At 39.5% G+C, this 16,650-nt stretch overlaps 1 protein-coding gene across 5 annotated transcripts in view; it reads right to left on the bottom strand.

Moving 5' to 3' along the window:
• The window catches only part of bmpr1bb (bone morphogenetic protein receptor, type IBb), a 127,887-nt gene that overhangs the window by 11,466 nt on the left and 99,771 nt on the right, over positions 1-16,650 (bottom strand). For all 5 annotated transcript variants that reach the window (XM_061926995.2, XM_061926992.2, XM_061926991.2 and 2 more), the window contains 3 exons: positions 11,872-12,043; positions 3,243-3,342; positions 3,062-3,164 (listed from right to left, as the gene is read on the bottom strand). In XM_061926995.2, coding sequence (XP_061782979.1) covers positions 3,062-3,164; positions 3,243-3,342; positions 11,872-12,043 — 375 coding nt within the window. The remainder of the gene's footprint in view (positions 1-3,061; positions 3,165-3,242; positions 3,343-11,871; positions 12,044-16,650) is intronic.

The raw sequence follows: 16,650 nt of genomic DNA, 5'->3' as shown, positions 1-16,650 counted from the left end.
TAGATGTAAATGTAAATGAGACATTCTCTATTAGATGCAATGGTTTGCTGTATTGGGACCATGATTTATGTCATCACTTGTTCACACCTCCTCATATGGAAGCTACTTTTCCTTGTTGATGTCTCAAGAAGAGTAGTAATACAACCCCCCCACCACACACACACACACACACACACACACACACACACACACACACACACACACACACACACATTCTTGTATTGGTTACCTTCTTGAGACCTGAGAAAAATGGTATTTACAACATTAATAATATATACATACTATGCAAATACAAAAGGTACGCTTTTAGTTTTTTTTTTTTCTTAGAATGTTTTGTTTGTAGTTGTTTTTTAATCTTCATTATTTACTTCAAGTTATTACAGTATGTCTCTATATATATATTTATTTTAAAATAAATTTTGGCCAAAAGGGGTGCATTTCCATTCCTTACACACACTTGTTATTACATATGTTGACCAGAGGGGGAGCATTTTTAAAAGCGACACACAGTCAATTTGAAAAATCCTTCCTTTTTGGGACCACCCTCATTTTGATAGATGTCACCACCAGCTGGTGAAAATGAGACATTCTCTATTAGATGCAATGGATTTCTGTATTGGGACCATGATTTATGTCATCACTTGTTCACACCTCCTCACATGGAAGCTACTTTTCCTTGTTGATGTCTCAAGAAGGGTGAAATACAAGAACACACACACACACACACACATTCTCGTATTTGTTACCTTCTTGAGACCTGAGAAAAATGCCTCCCTCTTTAGGACTACCCTTTCTAGATTGACCAAGGGTTGGAATTGGGGGTTAAATCACCAGAAATGACTCCCGGGCGTGACACCTCTGCTGCCCACTGCTCCCCTCACCTCCCAGGGGGTGGAACAAGGGGATGGGTCAAATGCAGAGGACAAATTTCACCACACCTTGTGTGTGTGACAATCAAATCAAAATCAAATCAAATCAACTTTATTTATAAAGCACATTTAAAATTTACCACAGGGGTAGCCAAAGTGTTGTACAATGGGCAGGTTGAAAGATAATACGAGTACCGAGCAAACACAACACAACACAAACAGAACACGATAAAAAATAAATAAATAAAATAGAATAAATAAAAACATAAAAACAAGTTCACAGCAGGTGTATTATGGGGCGCCATTGCAGGATGGATATCACTCAGTGTTAAAAGCCATGGAATAAAAGTATGTTTTTAAGAGAGATTTAAAAACAGGAAGAGAGGAGGCGTGTCTAACACTCAGAGGTAGGTCGTTCCAGAGCTTGGGAGCAGCAGCGGCGAAAGCTCTGTCACCTCTAAGCTCTAAACAATCATTGGTACTTTAATAAAGATTTGTATTTATGACATTAATAATATATACATACTATGCAAATACAAAAGGTAAGCTTTTAGTTTGTTTTTTTTCTTAGAATTTTTTGTTTGTAATTGTTTTTTAATCTTCATTATTTACTTATGTATGTCTCTATATACATATTTATTTATTTTTTTAATTATTTTGGCCAAAGGGGGCGCATGTCTATTTCTTACACACACTTGTTATTACATATGTTGGCCAGAGGGGGAGCACTTCAAATTTTTACACGCACTTGTTATTTCATATGTTGACCAGAGGGGGGAGCACTTTTAAAACCGACACACAGTCAATTTGAAAAATCCCTCCTTTTTGAGACCACCCTCATTTTGATAAATGTCACCACCAGGTGGTGCAAATGAGACATTCTCTATTAGATGCAATGGTTTTCTGTATTGGGACCATGATTTATGTCATCACTTGTTCACACCTCCTCATATGGAAGCTACTTTTCCTTGTTGATGTCTCAAGAAGGGTAGAAATACAACCACACACACACTCTAGTCAAACGACAAAGATGTGTGTGTCACTTTAAGAAGTGTAAATAACTCATTTCACAACGTATATATATACCTGCGGCTTATAGCCTAGTGCGGCTAATATAAGGAAACATGTTTTTATTCTAAAATTTAGAGGGTGCGGCTTATAGCCCGGAAACTACGGTACTTTATTATTATTTGAAAATTACCACAAAAACTAGTTGTAAACACTTTTAACCATAATGCAAACCCTGATATGTGTTTGATACAGAATAAAGGTGACATGTGTGAGAGCGTGGGAGGGAACATTGTGTGTGTGTGTGTGTGTGTGTGTGTGTGTGTGTGTGTGTGTGTGTGTGTGTGTGTGTGTGTGTGTGTGTGTGTGTGTGTTTCTGGCAATGCTTACTTAATGGGGACATCGCTCTGTTTACACAGTCACCTTTAGGGGACCTCTGACGGTATGGGGACAAAAAAATAGGTGCCCTAAAGGGAAACCTCTAAGTCATTTTTAAGCTTTGGCCCATAGAACATGTTTACTGGTTAGTTTGAGTGTGAGACCATACTTGCCAACCCTCCCGATTTTCCCGGGAGACTCCCGAATTTCAGTGCTCCTCCCGAAAATCTCCCGGGGCAACCATTCTCCCAAATTTCCACCGGGACAACATTATTGGGGGCGTGCCGTTTGCTTTTCCTCCAAACAAACAGTGCGCCGGCCCATTCACATAATATATGCGGCTTTCACACACACACAGATAAGTGAATGCAATGCATACTTTATCAACAGCCATACAGGTCACACTGAGGGTGGCCGTATAAACAACTTTAACACTGTTACAAATATGCGCCGCACTGTGAACCCACACCAAACAAGAATGACAAACCCATTTGCACCGTAACACAACAGAACAAATACCCAGAATCCCTTGCAGCACTAACTCTTCTGGGACGCTACAATATACACCCCCGCTTGGTGCCCATTCCAAATGATAACCAGGATGTGTGTGTGTGTGTGTGTGTGTGTGTGTGTGGTGACAGATGGACACACAAGTCACATCCGTCTCAGGGCAAGAAACTCAAGCAGGCCCTGGGGGGGACCCTGTCCTTTTCATTAGAGGGTGAGAGAACATGCCCAGCCAGCAGCTTCTCTTTCACCTCCAAGTCTGTCCTGCACTTCCCACTTTGGGAGGAAATAAGGAGTACCTGGCGTCTGGAGAGGAGGAAGAGTGGGATGCAGCTTCTGGTTGCAGTAGTCCTGGTCCATGCAGCAGGCCAGAGCTCCCCTGTAGCGACTGTTCCACGTGTCCTTGGAGGACATGATGCCGTGAGTGTACCTAATGCTGTGACCAGCCAATATGTACTTGACACACTGAAGTGGACTCACTTTGCACTGGAACTCGGAACCGACCAGTCCCAGACAGCCTGTGACGAAGACGGCCAGACCTCCTTCCTCGTCCACCATGGTGAAGCAGTAACCGTCCGTCCTGACAAACACAACCACGCACAACATGAAACGTCAATAAAATCCAATAAAAGTGTGACCTGAGCTCTGAATGGTTGGATCGAACTAAAGACCAAAACAGACTGGAAGCTTAGAGCGACAGCTCTAAAAACATCGGTTACACAACAATGTCAGATTTTTTGGCAATATTTTCACGTCAACATGTAGAAATAATCTGAAATAATTGATGTGTGAGGGAGCAGGGTTGGGGTGGGGGCGGGGTTTGGTGGTAGCAGGGGTGTATAATGTAGCCCGGAAGAGTCAGGGCTGCATGGGATTCTGGGTGTTTGTTCTGTTGTGTTTATGTTGTGTTAAGGTGCAGATGTTCTCCCGAAATGTGTTTGTCATTCTTGTTTGGTTTTGGTTCAAAGTGTGGCGCATTATTAGTAAGAGTGTTAAAGTTGTTTTATATGGTCACCGTCAGTGTAACCTGTGTGGCTGTTGACCAAGTATGCCTTGCTGTCACGTACGTGTGCAAGCAGAAGATGTATATTGTATAACAAGTGTTGGGCTGGCACGTTGTTAATACAGATTGTAGAGAGCGCAAAATGTTGTACCATCATAGCACGCCCTTATTATAGCTGTAAGGGTGAAAATAGGTGAATATTAATCCCGGGAGTTTTCTGCGGGAGGCACTGAAATCCGGAAGTCTCACGGGAAAATTGGGGGGTTCAACAAGTAAGCTGCTGAGCCGCATCAGAGTGATCAAAGAGCCGCATGCGGCTCCGGAGCCGTGGGTTGCCGACCCCTGGTATAGTAGGTACTAGGTACTGTATGGTATGTAGTGTATACATTGCAACCCAAAGTATTCACAGGTGTTTCACTTTTTCCACATTTTGACATGTTACAGCTAGAGATGTCCGATAAATGCGCTAAAATGTAATATCGGAAATTATCGATATCATTTTTTTTATTTATCTGTATCAGGTTTTTATTTTTTTTATTTTTATTTTTTATTAAATCAACATAAAAAACAGAAGATACACTTACAATTAATGCACCAACCCAAAAAAAACTCCCTCCCCCATTTACACTCATTCACACAAAAGGGTTGTTTCTTTCTGTTATTAATATTCTGGTTCCTACATTATATATCAATATATATCAATACAGTCTGCAAGGGATACAGTCCGTAAGCACACATGATTGTGCGTGCTGCTGGTCCACTAATAGTACTAACCTTTAACAGTTCATTTTACTAATTTTCATTAATTACTAGTTTCTATGTAACAGTTTTTACATTGTTTTACTTTCTTTTTTATTCAAGAAAATGTTTTTAATTTATTTATCTTATTTTATTTTATCAATTTAAAAAAAAAAAGGACCTTATCGTCACCATACCTGGTAGAGATGCGCGGATAGGCAATTATTTCATCCGCAACCGCATCACAAAAGTCGTCAACCATCCGCCATCCACCCAAACTAACATTTAATCAAAACCGCACCCGCCCGCCATCCGCCACCTGCCCGTTGTTATATATCTAATATAGACGATGCAAGACATTAGTGAGGTTATAAAGCTTTTGCCTGTTAAAGAAAGGAGACTGATCCAATGCAGCAGAGACATTCAATGCGTGCCACGCTGTCACGGCCCAGACGCACACCAGTGCGCAATCATCTGGGAGCCGCGCTGAGCGCACCTCCAAGCGCGCTCACGCCACTCAAACTGCTGCAGGCAGCTGCGTTCACACATGCATCTGTAAGCCTTGTTTTAACATCCTGTGGCACTCTTCTGGGATCACGGCGGACGAAACTGCTCATGCTCAGGGTGTTTGTGGAGGTTCGGGGTTTTGCACAAATGTGATGCACCATGTTAGATGTCCCGGTTTTGTGACTGTCGTAGACATAAACAGCGTCGCAGCTCTTGCAAATCACGTAGCCAGCATTACTATCATCCTGATTTACAACCTCATAAAAACGAGTCCACGCTGAACTTTTCTGGCCTTTTTTTCCCCTGGTCTTTAGTATTCCCTTTTTTAGTTTGTCGCGTACCACGTTTGCTGCCGGCGTTGCCATCTCTTTTTTTTTTCTTCTTCTGTTGTGGCGTGCTGCAGGTGCCTGCTCGTTTTTCGTATGTGGGTAACAACATTTAACTATGTATATATATTTCCGAATTGGTTTAACTGCCACCCGCCTGAATCTATTTAAAATCTAATTTTTTTTTATTTCAACCGCCCGACCCGACCCGCGAATAAAATCTAATTTTTTTTTATTTCAACCGCCCGACCCGCGGATAATCCGCGGACTCCGCGGTTGTGTCCGCAAACCGCGCATCTCTAATACCTGGTTGTCCAAATTAGGTATAATAATGTGTTAATTCCACAATTGTATATATAGGTTGATATCGGTATCGGTAATTAAAGAGTTGGACAATATCGGAATATCGGATACCGGCAAAAAGCTATTATCGGACATCCCTAGTTACAGCCTTATTCCAACATGGAATACGTTTTTTTTCCCCCTCAACATTCTACACATAATACCCCATAATGACAATGTGAAAATTTGAAAATTCAGCAAATGTATTAAAACCAAAAAAATGGATAAAAACTAGAGGCCGATAAATGCTTTAAAATGTAATATAGGAAATTATCGGTATCGGCTTCAAAAAGTAGAATGTATGACTTTGTAAAACGCCGCTGTGTACACGGACGTAGGGAGAAGTACAGAGCGCCAGTAAACCTTAAAGGCACTGCCTTTGCCTGCCGGCCCAATCACATAATATCTACGGCTTTTCACACACACAAGTGAAAGCAATGCATACTTGGTCAACAGCCATACAGGTCACACTGAGGGTGGCCGTATAAACAACTTTAACACTGTTACAAATATGCGCCACACTGTGAACCCACATCAAACAAGAATGACAAACACATTTCGGGAGAACATTCGCACCGTAACACAACATAAACACAACAGAACAAATACCCAGAACCCCTTGCAGCACTAACTCTTCCGGGACGCTACAATATTTTTTTTAAAGGAAGTTGAAACTGTCTTCTAGGCTGCATCCATATTGCTATTTTTTTTTAATCACGGTAGTAATGTCTGCGCATAACGGGCATATTCTAAAAGTAAGGACTTGATTGGATGATTACATGATGATGTCATTTATACACAATAATGACATAAACATCACATAAATGTAATTATAATAATATCAATAACATTTTAAGAAAAGCTACGATAAGGGTACATTTAGGGATGTCCGATAAAATCGGACCGCCGATATTATCAGCCGATAAATGCTTTAAAATGTAATATCGGAAATTATCGGTATCGTTTCAAAAAGTAAAATGTATGACTTTTTAAAACCCCGCTGTGTACACGGACGTAGGGAGAAGTACAGAGCGCCAATAAACCTTAAAGGCACTGCCTTTGCGTGCCGGCCCAATCACTTGCAAAACAGCCATACAGGTCACACTGAGGGTGGCCGTAAAAACAACTTTAACACTGTTACAAATATGCGCCACACTGTGAACCCACACCAAACAAGAATGACAAACACATTTCGGGAGAACATCCGCACCGCAACACAACATAAACACAACAGAACAAATACCCAGAACCCCTTGCAGCACTAACTTTGCTGGGAAGCTACAATATACACCCCCCACCCACCTCAACCTCCTCATGCTCTCTCAAGGAGAGCATGTCCCAAATTCCAAGCTGCTGTTTTGAGGCATGTTAAAAAAAATAATGCACTTTGTGACTTTAATAATAAATATGGCAGTGCCATGTTGTCATTTTTTTCCATAACTTGAGTTGATTTATTTTGGAAAACCTTGTTACATTGTTTAATGCATCCAGCGGGGCATCGCAACAAAATTAGGCATAATAATGTGTTAATTCCACGACTGTATATATCGGTATCGGTTGATATCGGAATCGGTAATTAAGAGTTGGACAATATCGGAATATCCAAACCAACCAACGCTTGCCATCCAACCTGACGGCGCTTGAGAGGCGCTGCAAAGAGGAATGAATCGCTGCCAAAGGTGCATCAAAAAAGTATTGAGCAAGGGCTGTGAATATACATGTGATTTTTTTAATTTTTAATACAGTTGCAAAAAATTAAAATAAAAAACATTCTCACATTATTTGTCATTCGTCGAATCACTCGTCATTATTGTGTGTAGAATTTTGAGGACAAACATTTTGGAATAAGTGTAATATAACAAAATGTGGAAAAAGTAAAGCGCGTACATAGTCAAAGATTTAGATCATTGAGTTGAACTCATGAAAAATGGGAGCAAAAACAAAAGTGTTGTGTTTATTTTTTTTGTTCAAATTTCAAAATGGTAGAAAGAGAGCATTACTGGACTGGATTCAGACCCCAGGTGCAAAATGTCTCCAAGCAAAATGTTTAATAAACAAACATTTGCCAATATCAAACAAATTATCTCGTTCCATGTTGAGTGTACTTTTAGTTAAGAAAAAAAAACTACTTATTTTTGATTAATCACAATCATTTCTAAGTTAACTATTGACAACATGTGATTAATTCCAACTAAATATATTTTAATCGTTTGACAGCCTCTGTGTTAATTAATTAATAACCAAAAACATGCACCTGGGGATAGGTTGACTGGCAACACTAAATGGTCCCTAGTGTGTGAATGTTGTCTGTCTATCTGTGTTGGCCCTGAGATGAGGGCCAACACATCTTTAAACTTGGAAAAAGACTAAATGTATGGTATTCAGTAATAAAAGAAAGATAGAAGTTAGTTTATCCATAAACAATGTGAAAATTGAAATCAGATTTCTTGGGGTCATCTTAGATGAAAAGTTGACATGGAAAGCTCACATATTGCATGTGAAAAATAAGCTGTCTAAAAGCTTATTTATTTTGAACAAGGTTAAATACAGTTTCCCGTATAATACAATGAGAATGTTATATTGCTCAATTATTCTACCTTATTTCAATTATTGTGCAGAAATATGGGGAAATACATATCACAGCAACATCATGCCTTTATTTCTTTCACAGAAAAGAGCAATTCGTATCATTTTTACAGTGGGATATAGAGACCACACAAATCCACTCTTCATTAGGTCAGGATTATTAAAACTAAAAGACATTGTAGAATTGCATTCTCTATTAGTGATGTTCAAAGTTAGAAATAAAGTTCTCCCAAAGGACTTACAAAAGTTATTTGTGTTCACGTCGGAAGATGAGAATCACAGAAGGCCGTATAACTTTAAATATCCAAGAGTGCGAACAAATTTGAAGCAAATGTGCTTATCTGTTGCTGGTGTGAAAGCATGGAATTCTCTAAAAAGCAGCAAGAATATCTTTGAATTTAAAAGGAGTTACAAAAAGAAACAACTGGAACTATATCAAACTGAATTTTGATTTTGATTGGAACGTGTCATTTTGAAAATGCGTAAACGAAAATTAAAAGTATGTTGGAGTTCGGGTGTTGGTGGAGGGACATACTTGCCAACCTTGAGACCTCCGATTTCGGGAGGTGGGGGTTGGGGGGCGTGGTCGGGGTGGGGGGGGGCGTGGTTGGGGGCGTGGTTAAGATATATATATATATATATATATATATATATATATATATATATATATATATATATATATATATAAGAAATACTTGACTTTCAGTGAATTCTAGCGATATATTTTTTTTTATTATATATATATATATATATATATAAAAGAAATACTTGAATTTCAGTGTTCATTTATTTACACGTATACACACACATAACACTCATCTACTCATTGTTGAGTTAAGGGTTGAATTGTCCATCCTTGTTCTATTCTCTGTCACTATTTCAGAACACACACATTATACAAATATACATTATAAAACCAATAAGAAAACGGGAGCTCTAATTTGGGAGTCTGAATTAGGATCAGAAGTTCCTATATAAACATTGCGTACTCACGTCGCCATTTTGTATTGATTACTGCAGCTGTGCACTGGATTCATTCACAAATACAAACTACAACTCACAAACACTTTAGAGTTAGGCTCCACCATCAGAATGTGTACTTAAATTTATAAAGATCACATGGATATTATTCAGTGAGTTGATTCACCAAAACTAACCTGTTATACAGGAGGAAAAAGCACACAGGACGTTTCAATTGTTCACAGACTGGTCGCTCTCATCAGAATGACAAGACACTTCCGGTCTGCAGGTGATAGCATTCAATTGGGAAGAAACGCCCTACTGACCAATGTGAATACTGATAAATGTGTAATGACAGCTCCAAAAACGAATTCAAACCACAAAATAAAATAAATAAATCAACACAAAAATGTGACACATTATGGGTGGGTCACATACAGTATGCATGTACAGTAGATGGCAGTATTGTCCTGTTTAAAAGTGTCACAACATTGCTGTTTACGGCAGACAAACTGCTTTACAGTAAACGAAAACTTGACTGCTGTTGTTGTGTGTTGTTACTGCGCTTGGAGGACGTTAATGAAACTGCCTAACAATAAACCCACATAAGAAACCAAGAACTCGCCCTCGATCATTCTACAGTTATATATAACGTCATTGGGCAGGCATTGTGGGAAAGCAGACGTGAGAACAGGCTGTCAACACGTCACTCAGGTCCGCATGGAGCTGGAGGGGGCGTGGCCTCCAGCTCCGCCTGAATTTCGGGAGAAAATTTGTCCCGGGAGGTTTTCGGGAGAGGCGCTGAATTTCGGGAGTCCCCCGGAAAATCCGGGAGGGTTGGCAAGTATGTGGAGGGAACAGTGATAAAGTCATCTAAATAATTTGTGTTAAAAAGGGGGCAGATAAATATAAGAATAGTATTCTTCCATCTGCTCCTTTCTGATCATGGAAATGTATAAGAAACAAAAAACAATGAAAGTGTCAACTGTATATGGCTTGTATATGTATTTTCATGAAAGGAATAAAAAGAAATGATGATGATGATGTGGCGACTTGTCCAGGGTGTGCCCCGCCTTCCGCCCGAATGCAGCTTAGATAGGCTCCAGCACCCCCCCGCGACCCCGAAAGGGACGAGTGGTAGAAAATGGATGGATGGATGGATGGATGGATAGTCTCAAACAACAGGTGGGTCAAATAGTATAGGCCAGGGGTCGGCAACCTTTACCAGTCAAAGAGCCATTTTGACCAGTTTCACAAATTATAGAAAACAATGGGAGCCGCAAAATTTTTTGAAATTTTAAATAAAACAACACTGCATACAAATTTTTTTTTTTTGCTTTGTGCTATGTATAAACCAGGGGTCTCAGACACGCTGCCCACACCTTTATATGGAATTTTTAAACTGGTGCGGCACGCGGATTTTAAATGAATAGCGCTTGTCAGCGTCATGCGTGCCGTGATGGTACGGCATATAGCGCCCACTACAACCAGCGTGCCTGATCAGCCACACGTTGTATGGGACTTCCGCTTGCTCACGTACGCGACAGCAAGGCATACTTGGTCAACAACCACACAGGTTACACTGACGGTGGCGGTATAAAAAAAACTTTAACACTCTTACTAATAATGCGCCACACTGTGAACCCACACCAAACAAGAATGACAAACACATTTCGGGAGAACATCTGCACCGTAACACAACATAAACACAACAGGACAAATACCCAGAATCCCATGCAGCCCTAACTCTTCCGGGATACATTATACACCCCCGCTACCAAACCCCGCCCACCTCAAACGACGCACAGAGAGGGGTGGGGGCGGGGTTTGGTGGTAGCAGGGGTGTATAATGTAGCCCGGAAGAGTCAGGGCTGCATGGGATTCTGGGTGTTTGTCCTGTTGTGTTTATGTTGTGTTAAGGTGCAGATGTTCTCCCGAAATGTGTTTGTCATTCTTGTTTGGTTTTGGTTCAAAGTGTGGCGCATTATTAGTAAGAGTGTTAAAGTTGTTTTATATGGTCACCGTCAGTGTAACCTGTGTGGCTGTTGACCAAGTATGCCTTGCTGTCACGTACGTGTGCAAGCAGAAGATGTATATTATATAACAAATGTTGGGCTGGCACGCTGTAAATACAGATTGTAGAGGGCGCCAAATGTTGTGCCATCATGGCACGCCCTTATTATAGCTGTAAGGGTGAAAATCGGTGAAAATTAATCCCGGGAGTTTTCTGCGAGAGGCACTGAAATCCGGAAGTCTCACGGGAAAATTGGGGGGTTCAGCAAGTAAGCTGCTGAGCCGCATCAGAGTGATCAAAGAGCCGCATGCGGCTCCGGAGCCGCGGGTTGCCGACCCCTGGTATAGGCATTCACAGCTGTGGCTGTAGTCAACTTCCAGTGGATGTATTTAAATACCTCCACAAGATGGCACTAGCTGTACATGTGTGTGTGTGTGTGTGTGTGTGTGTGAGTGGTCGGAATCCAGCATCTTTATCTACCTCTGTATGCACTTTAAAATAAATTTAAAATGTTTTAATGCTGTCTCAGCAGTTTTCCCCTTTAGCGCTACGACAACATCGGTTCTGTTGCAGCAACGTCGTGCAATATAAATAAATGTGTGTGTGTGTGTGTGTGTGTGTGTGTTAGCATACATGCAGGTGTTGTTGACAGAGTCCTCAGGGCAATGGCGGTTGCAGTGACACCACAGCATGTTGCTGACTGTGGCGCTCGCTGCGCTGCTGCTGCTGCCGCCGCTCGCCTCCGCCCTGCGCTCTGACTCGCCCTTCCAGCCATTCCTCAGCAGCATGGAGTCCAACAGGTTGGCTGACCACACACGGAGAGACAGAAGGAGTAAAGCTTAGAACAACACAGTTTCATTCATCACCTAATGTTTTTACCACCTGTTGACGACTTGTACTATTCATGCTATAGCACTCTCTAGTGGACACAATGCACACTGCAACACATTCTAATAGCAGCCGACACAGGGGGGATGATGACATGCTCTGCACCAAAACAACAAAAACGGGAATGAAGCCTTTTTAGATACATTTTGCATGTTTATCTGTGAGGCTGGAAAGGCATTTTGTTTAAAGAAGGGAGGAATGATCCCCATACAAAGTACTACTTTATCAGGCCAGTACTCCTTGTTGTTATCACTCTGACGCACAATGCAACGCAACTCAGGACTTTTTGATGACTAATAAAGTCACATGATGTTGAGACAATAGAGAGTAGTTTTCCATTAGTGGATTTCAAATGGAAAAAACAAGCAGTGGGAGAAATAAACTACTGCAAAACTGAAATCTAAGTAAGATGAAATATCTCAAATAAGGGTGATATTTGCTTATTTTCTGTCTGATAAGATCATTCTTCTCACTATGCAGATTTTATGTTAGAGTGTTTTACTTGTTTTAAGGGTTTTGGTCCTAAATGATCTTAGTAAGATATTACAGTTTGTTGCTGAGATGTTATGACCTATATTGAGTAAAACATGCTTGAAACTAGAATATCAAGTGTTGCAAAGCTGTGTCATCAACACTCACAAGTATAAAACTACTTTTTTAAAGTAATTATTTCTTACTTCAAGCATGAAAAAAATCAAGATAATGGCACTAGCATTTACTTAATTTAAGAATATTTTCAACATATTGAGCAAAAATTTCTCTTTTTTTTTTTTATCTACCAAGAAAAGTGCACTTGTTATTAGTGAGAATATACTTATTTTAAGGTATTTTTGGGTTCATTGAGGTGAGCTAATTTTACTTGTTTTGGAAAGTCTTGACAAGCTGAATTTTCTTGTTCTATAGGCAGATAATTTTGCTTAGTTCAAATTAAATACCGGTACCCCTAATTTTTGTAATTTTTTTCCTTGTTTTTGAACACTGACTTTTTGCAGTGTACAATACCATACATCAGCTTCATTAGGATGCAATTAGTTTTGTGATGAATATTTTCACCCAAAGTTTGCCCAGGTTTAGGTACACTACAAAGTCTCACAGTGCTTCAATATTTTTACACAGTTTGTTATCTTATGGCCTTATTCAAAATGGAATATATTAATTTTGTCCTTAAAATGTACACACAGTACCCCATAATGACAATGTGAAAAGTATTGTTTTTTTGTTTTTTTAATATTGCTCATTTATTAATAAAAAAAAAATAAATAAAAAAAATCACATGACATCCTGAATGAAAACTAAGCTTCAATCCAACCTGATGGAGATTGACAGGTGCTGCAAAGAGGAATGGGCCAAACTGCCCAAAGATAGGTGTGTGGCATCGTATTCAAAAAGACTTGAGGATTTTTTTCCTCAAAATTCTGCACACAATACCCCATAATGGCAATGTGAAAAGTGTATATATATATATATATATATATATATATATATATATATGTGTGTGTGTGTATATATGTATATGTGTGTGTGTATATATATATGTATATTATATATATATATATATATACACATAAATTATATATATACATATACACACATGAATTATATATATATATATATATATATATATATATATATATATATAATCTCCTGATGATTGAGGGAACCCCTCATGAAACAGGCCTGTAGAGATGAAGTAGTCTTGTGATTTTCTTCCCACACATACATACATACATACATACATACATATATATATATATATATATATATATATATATATATATATATGTGTGTGTGTAAAAAATCTCAAAATTTCTGAGAATTTTATGATGCTACATATTAGCAGTAATGCTACTTTTTGTAACAACGCTTTTGCCCCACACTTGACAAATTACGGTTGTCTGTTCGACATATTCCCACTTGATGCCAAACCACCGCCAGACGATGGACCCCCTGCTGTATTTCTTGGGAATTAATTCTTCCTTCATTTGTTACCAGATTCGCACCTTCTTTCTCTCGTATTACCACTCGCACCACAGCTAACGTTACCCATGCCTAGGGCTGCAACAACTAATCAATTAAATCGATTAAAATCGATTATAAAAATAGTTGGCGATTAATTTAGTCATCAATTCGCTGGATTTATGCTATGCGCATGCGCAGAGGCAATTTTTTTTTATTTTTATAAACCTTTATTTATAAACTGCAACATGTACAAACAGCTGAGAAACAATAATCAAAATAAGTATGGTGCCAGTATGCTGTTTTTTCCCCCCCAATAAAATACTGGAAAGGATAGAAATGTAGTTTGTCTCTTTTATCCGATTATTAATCGATTAATCGAAGTAATAATCGACAGATTGATCGATTATCAAATTAATCGTTAGTTGCAGCCCTGCCCATGCCGCTACCTCTCTGCTCCGCGAGGGCGTATACGTATGTGACGTATGTAAGAAGGTGCGCTTGTTTTACGTCTCTGTGAGAAGAAGAGACAAGAAAGAGTGATAAAAGCCTGTAGTGTAATGCCCGCAACTAAAAGCAACTGCGTGAGAACGTATACTCGAATATCAGGATATAGTCATTTTCTATATCGCACAGAGACAAACCCGCGATATATCGAGTATATCGATATATCGCCCAGCCCTAACTCCAACCCCAATTTAAATTCCGTACTGGAAACCCTAATATGAAACCTTAGCTCAAACTGGAAACATCATTTTAAACCTGAACCGTGATTGGAAACCCACACTTGCAACCCTGAACCCAGCTTGAAATTGGAAAACCCCAATATGACATCAAACCCTAGCTTTAGATTTCAAACCACCACTTTGACTGCAAAATTGAACCCTTAATGGAAACCTTATTTTGAAAGCCAAACTGTAGATTGAAACCCCAATTGCAAACCCTCACTGGAAACCGTTGTTTCCAACCTGAACCCTAATTAGAAACCCTGCCTTGAGACCCAAACCTTAAATTGAAACTCTTCAAACCCTAACCCAGGCTTCCCACCAAACATGACCTAATTAATGAAAGCATACAGAGTGAAGTGATCAATACTAAAGAAGATACGCTTGGAGATAATGTACCTAGAGATGTCCGATAATGGCTTTATTGCCGATATCCGATATTGTCCAACTCTTAATTACCGATTCCGATATCAACCGATACCGATAAATACAGTCGTGGAATTAACACATTATTATGCCTAATTTCGTTGTGATGCCCCGCTGGATGCATTAAACAATGTAACAAGGTTTTCCAAAATAAATCAACTCAAGTTATGGAAAAAAAAATGCCAACATGGCACTGCCATATTTATTATTGAAGTCATAAAGTGCATTATTTTTTTTAACATGCCTCAAAACAGCAGCTTGGAATTTGGGACATGCTCTCCTTGAGAGAGCATGAGGAGGTTGAGGTGGGTGGAGGGTGTATATTGTAGCGTCCCAGAAGAGTTAGTGCTGCAAGGGATTCTGGGTATTTGTTCTGTTGTGTTTATGTCGTGTTACGGTGCGGATGCTCTCCCGAAATGTGTTTGTCATTCTTGTTTGGTGTTGATTGATTGAGACTTTTATTAGTAGATTGCACAGTGAAGTACATATTCCGTACAATTGACCACTAAATGGTAACACCCGAATAAGTTTTTCAACTTGTTTAAGTCGGGGTCCACTTAATTCATGATACAGATATATACTATTTTCATAATACAGTCATCACACAAGATAATCATCAAAGTATATACATTGAATTATTTACAATCCGGGGTGTGGGATATGGAGGGGGCGGGGTTAGGTTTGGTTGGTATCAACACTTCAGTCATCAACAATTGCATCATCAGATAAAGAGAAATGGACATTGGAACAGTGTAGGACTGACTTGGTGTGGGTTCGCAGTGTGGCGCATATTTGGAACAGTGTTAAAGTTGTTTATACGGCCACCCTCAGTGTGACCTGTATGGCTGTTGACCAAGTATGCATGGCATTCACTTGTGTGTGTGAAAAGCCGTAGATAGTATGTGACTGGGCCGGCACGCAAAGGCAGTGCCTTTAAGGTTTATTGGCGCTCTGTAGTTTTTGAAACCGATACCGATCATTTTTATACCGATACTGATCATTTCTGATATCACATTTTAAAGCATTTATCGGCCGATAATACCGGCGGTCCGATATTATCGGACATCCCTAAATGTACCCTTATCGTAGCTTTTCTTAAAATATTATTGATATTATTATAATTACATGTATGTGATGTTTATGTCATTATTATGTATAAATGACATCATCATGTAATCATCCAATCAAGTCCTTACTTTTAGAATATGCTCGCTATGCGCAGACATTACTACCGTGATAAAAAAAAATAGCAATATGGATGCAGCCTAGAAGACAATTTCAACTTCCTTAAAAAAATAAAAAAAAAGGTCCACAAACAGACTGTGCCGTGTCAGCTCCGAGGCGCATTCAAGGTCACCCCGAAATCCGATCTACACTCCCCACACACATTCCACAGGCTGGTCTCCACCACAACAAA

Source organism: Nerophis lumbriciformis, linkage group LG32, assembly GCF_033978685.3.
Source record: "Nerophis lumbriciformis linkage group LG32, RoL_Nlum_v2.1, whole genome shotgun sequence".
Lineage (NCBI taxonomy): Eukaryota > Metazoa > Chordata > Actinopteri > Syngnathiformes > Syngnathidae > Nerophis > Nerophis lumbriciformis.
This window is presented reverse-complemented; position numbering and strand designations above follow the sequence as displayed.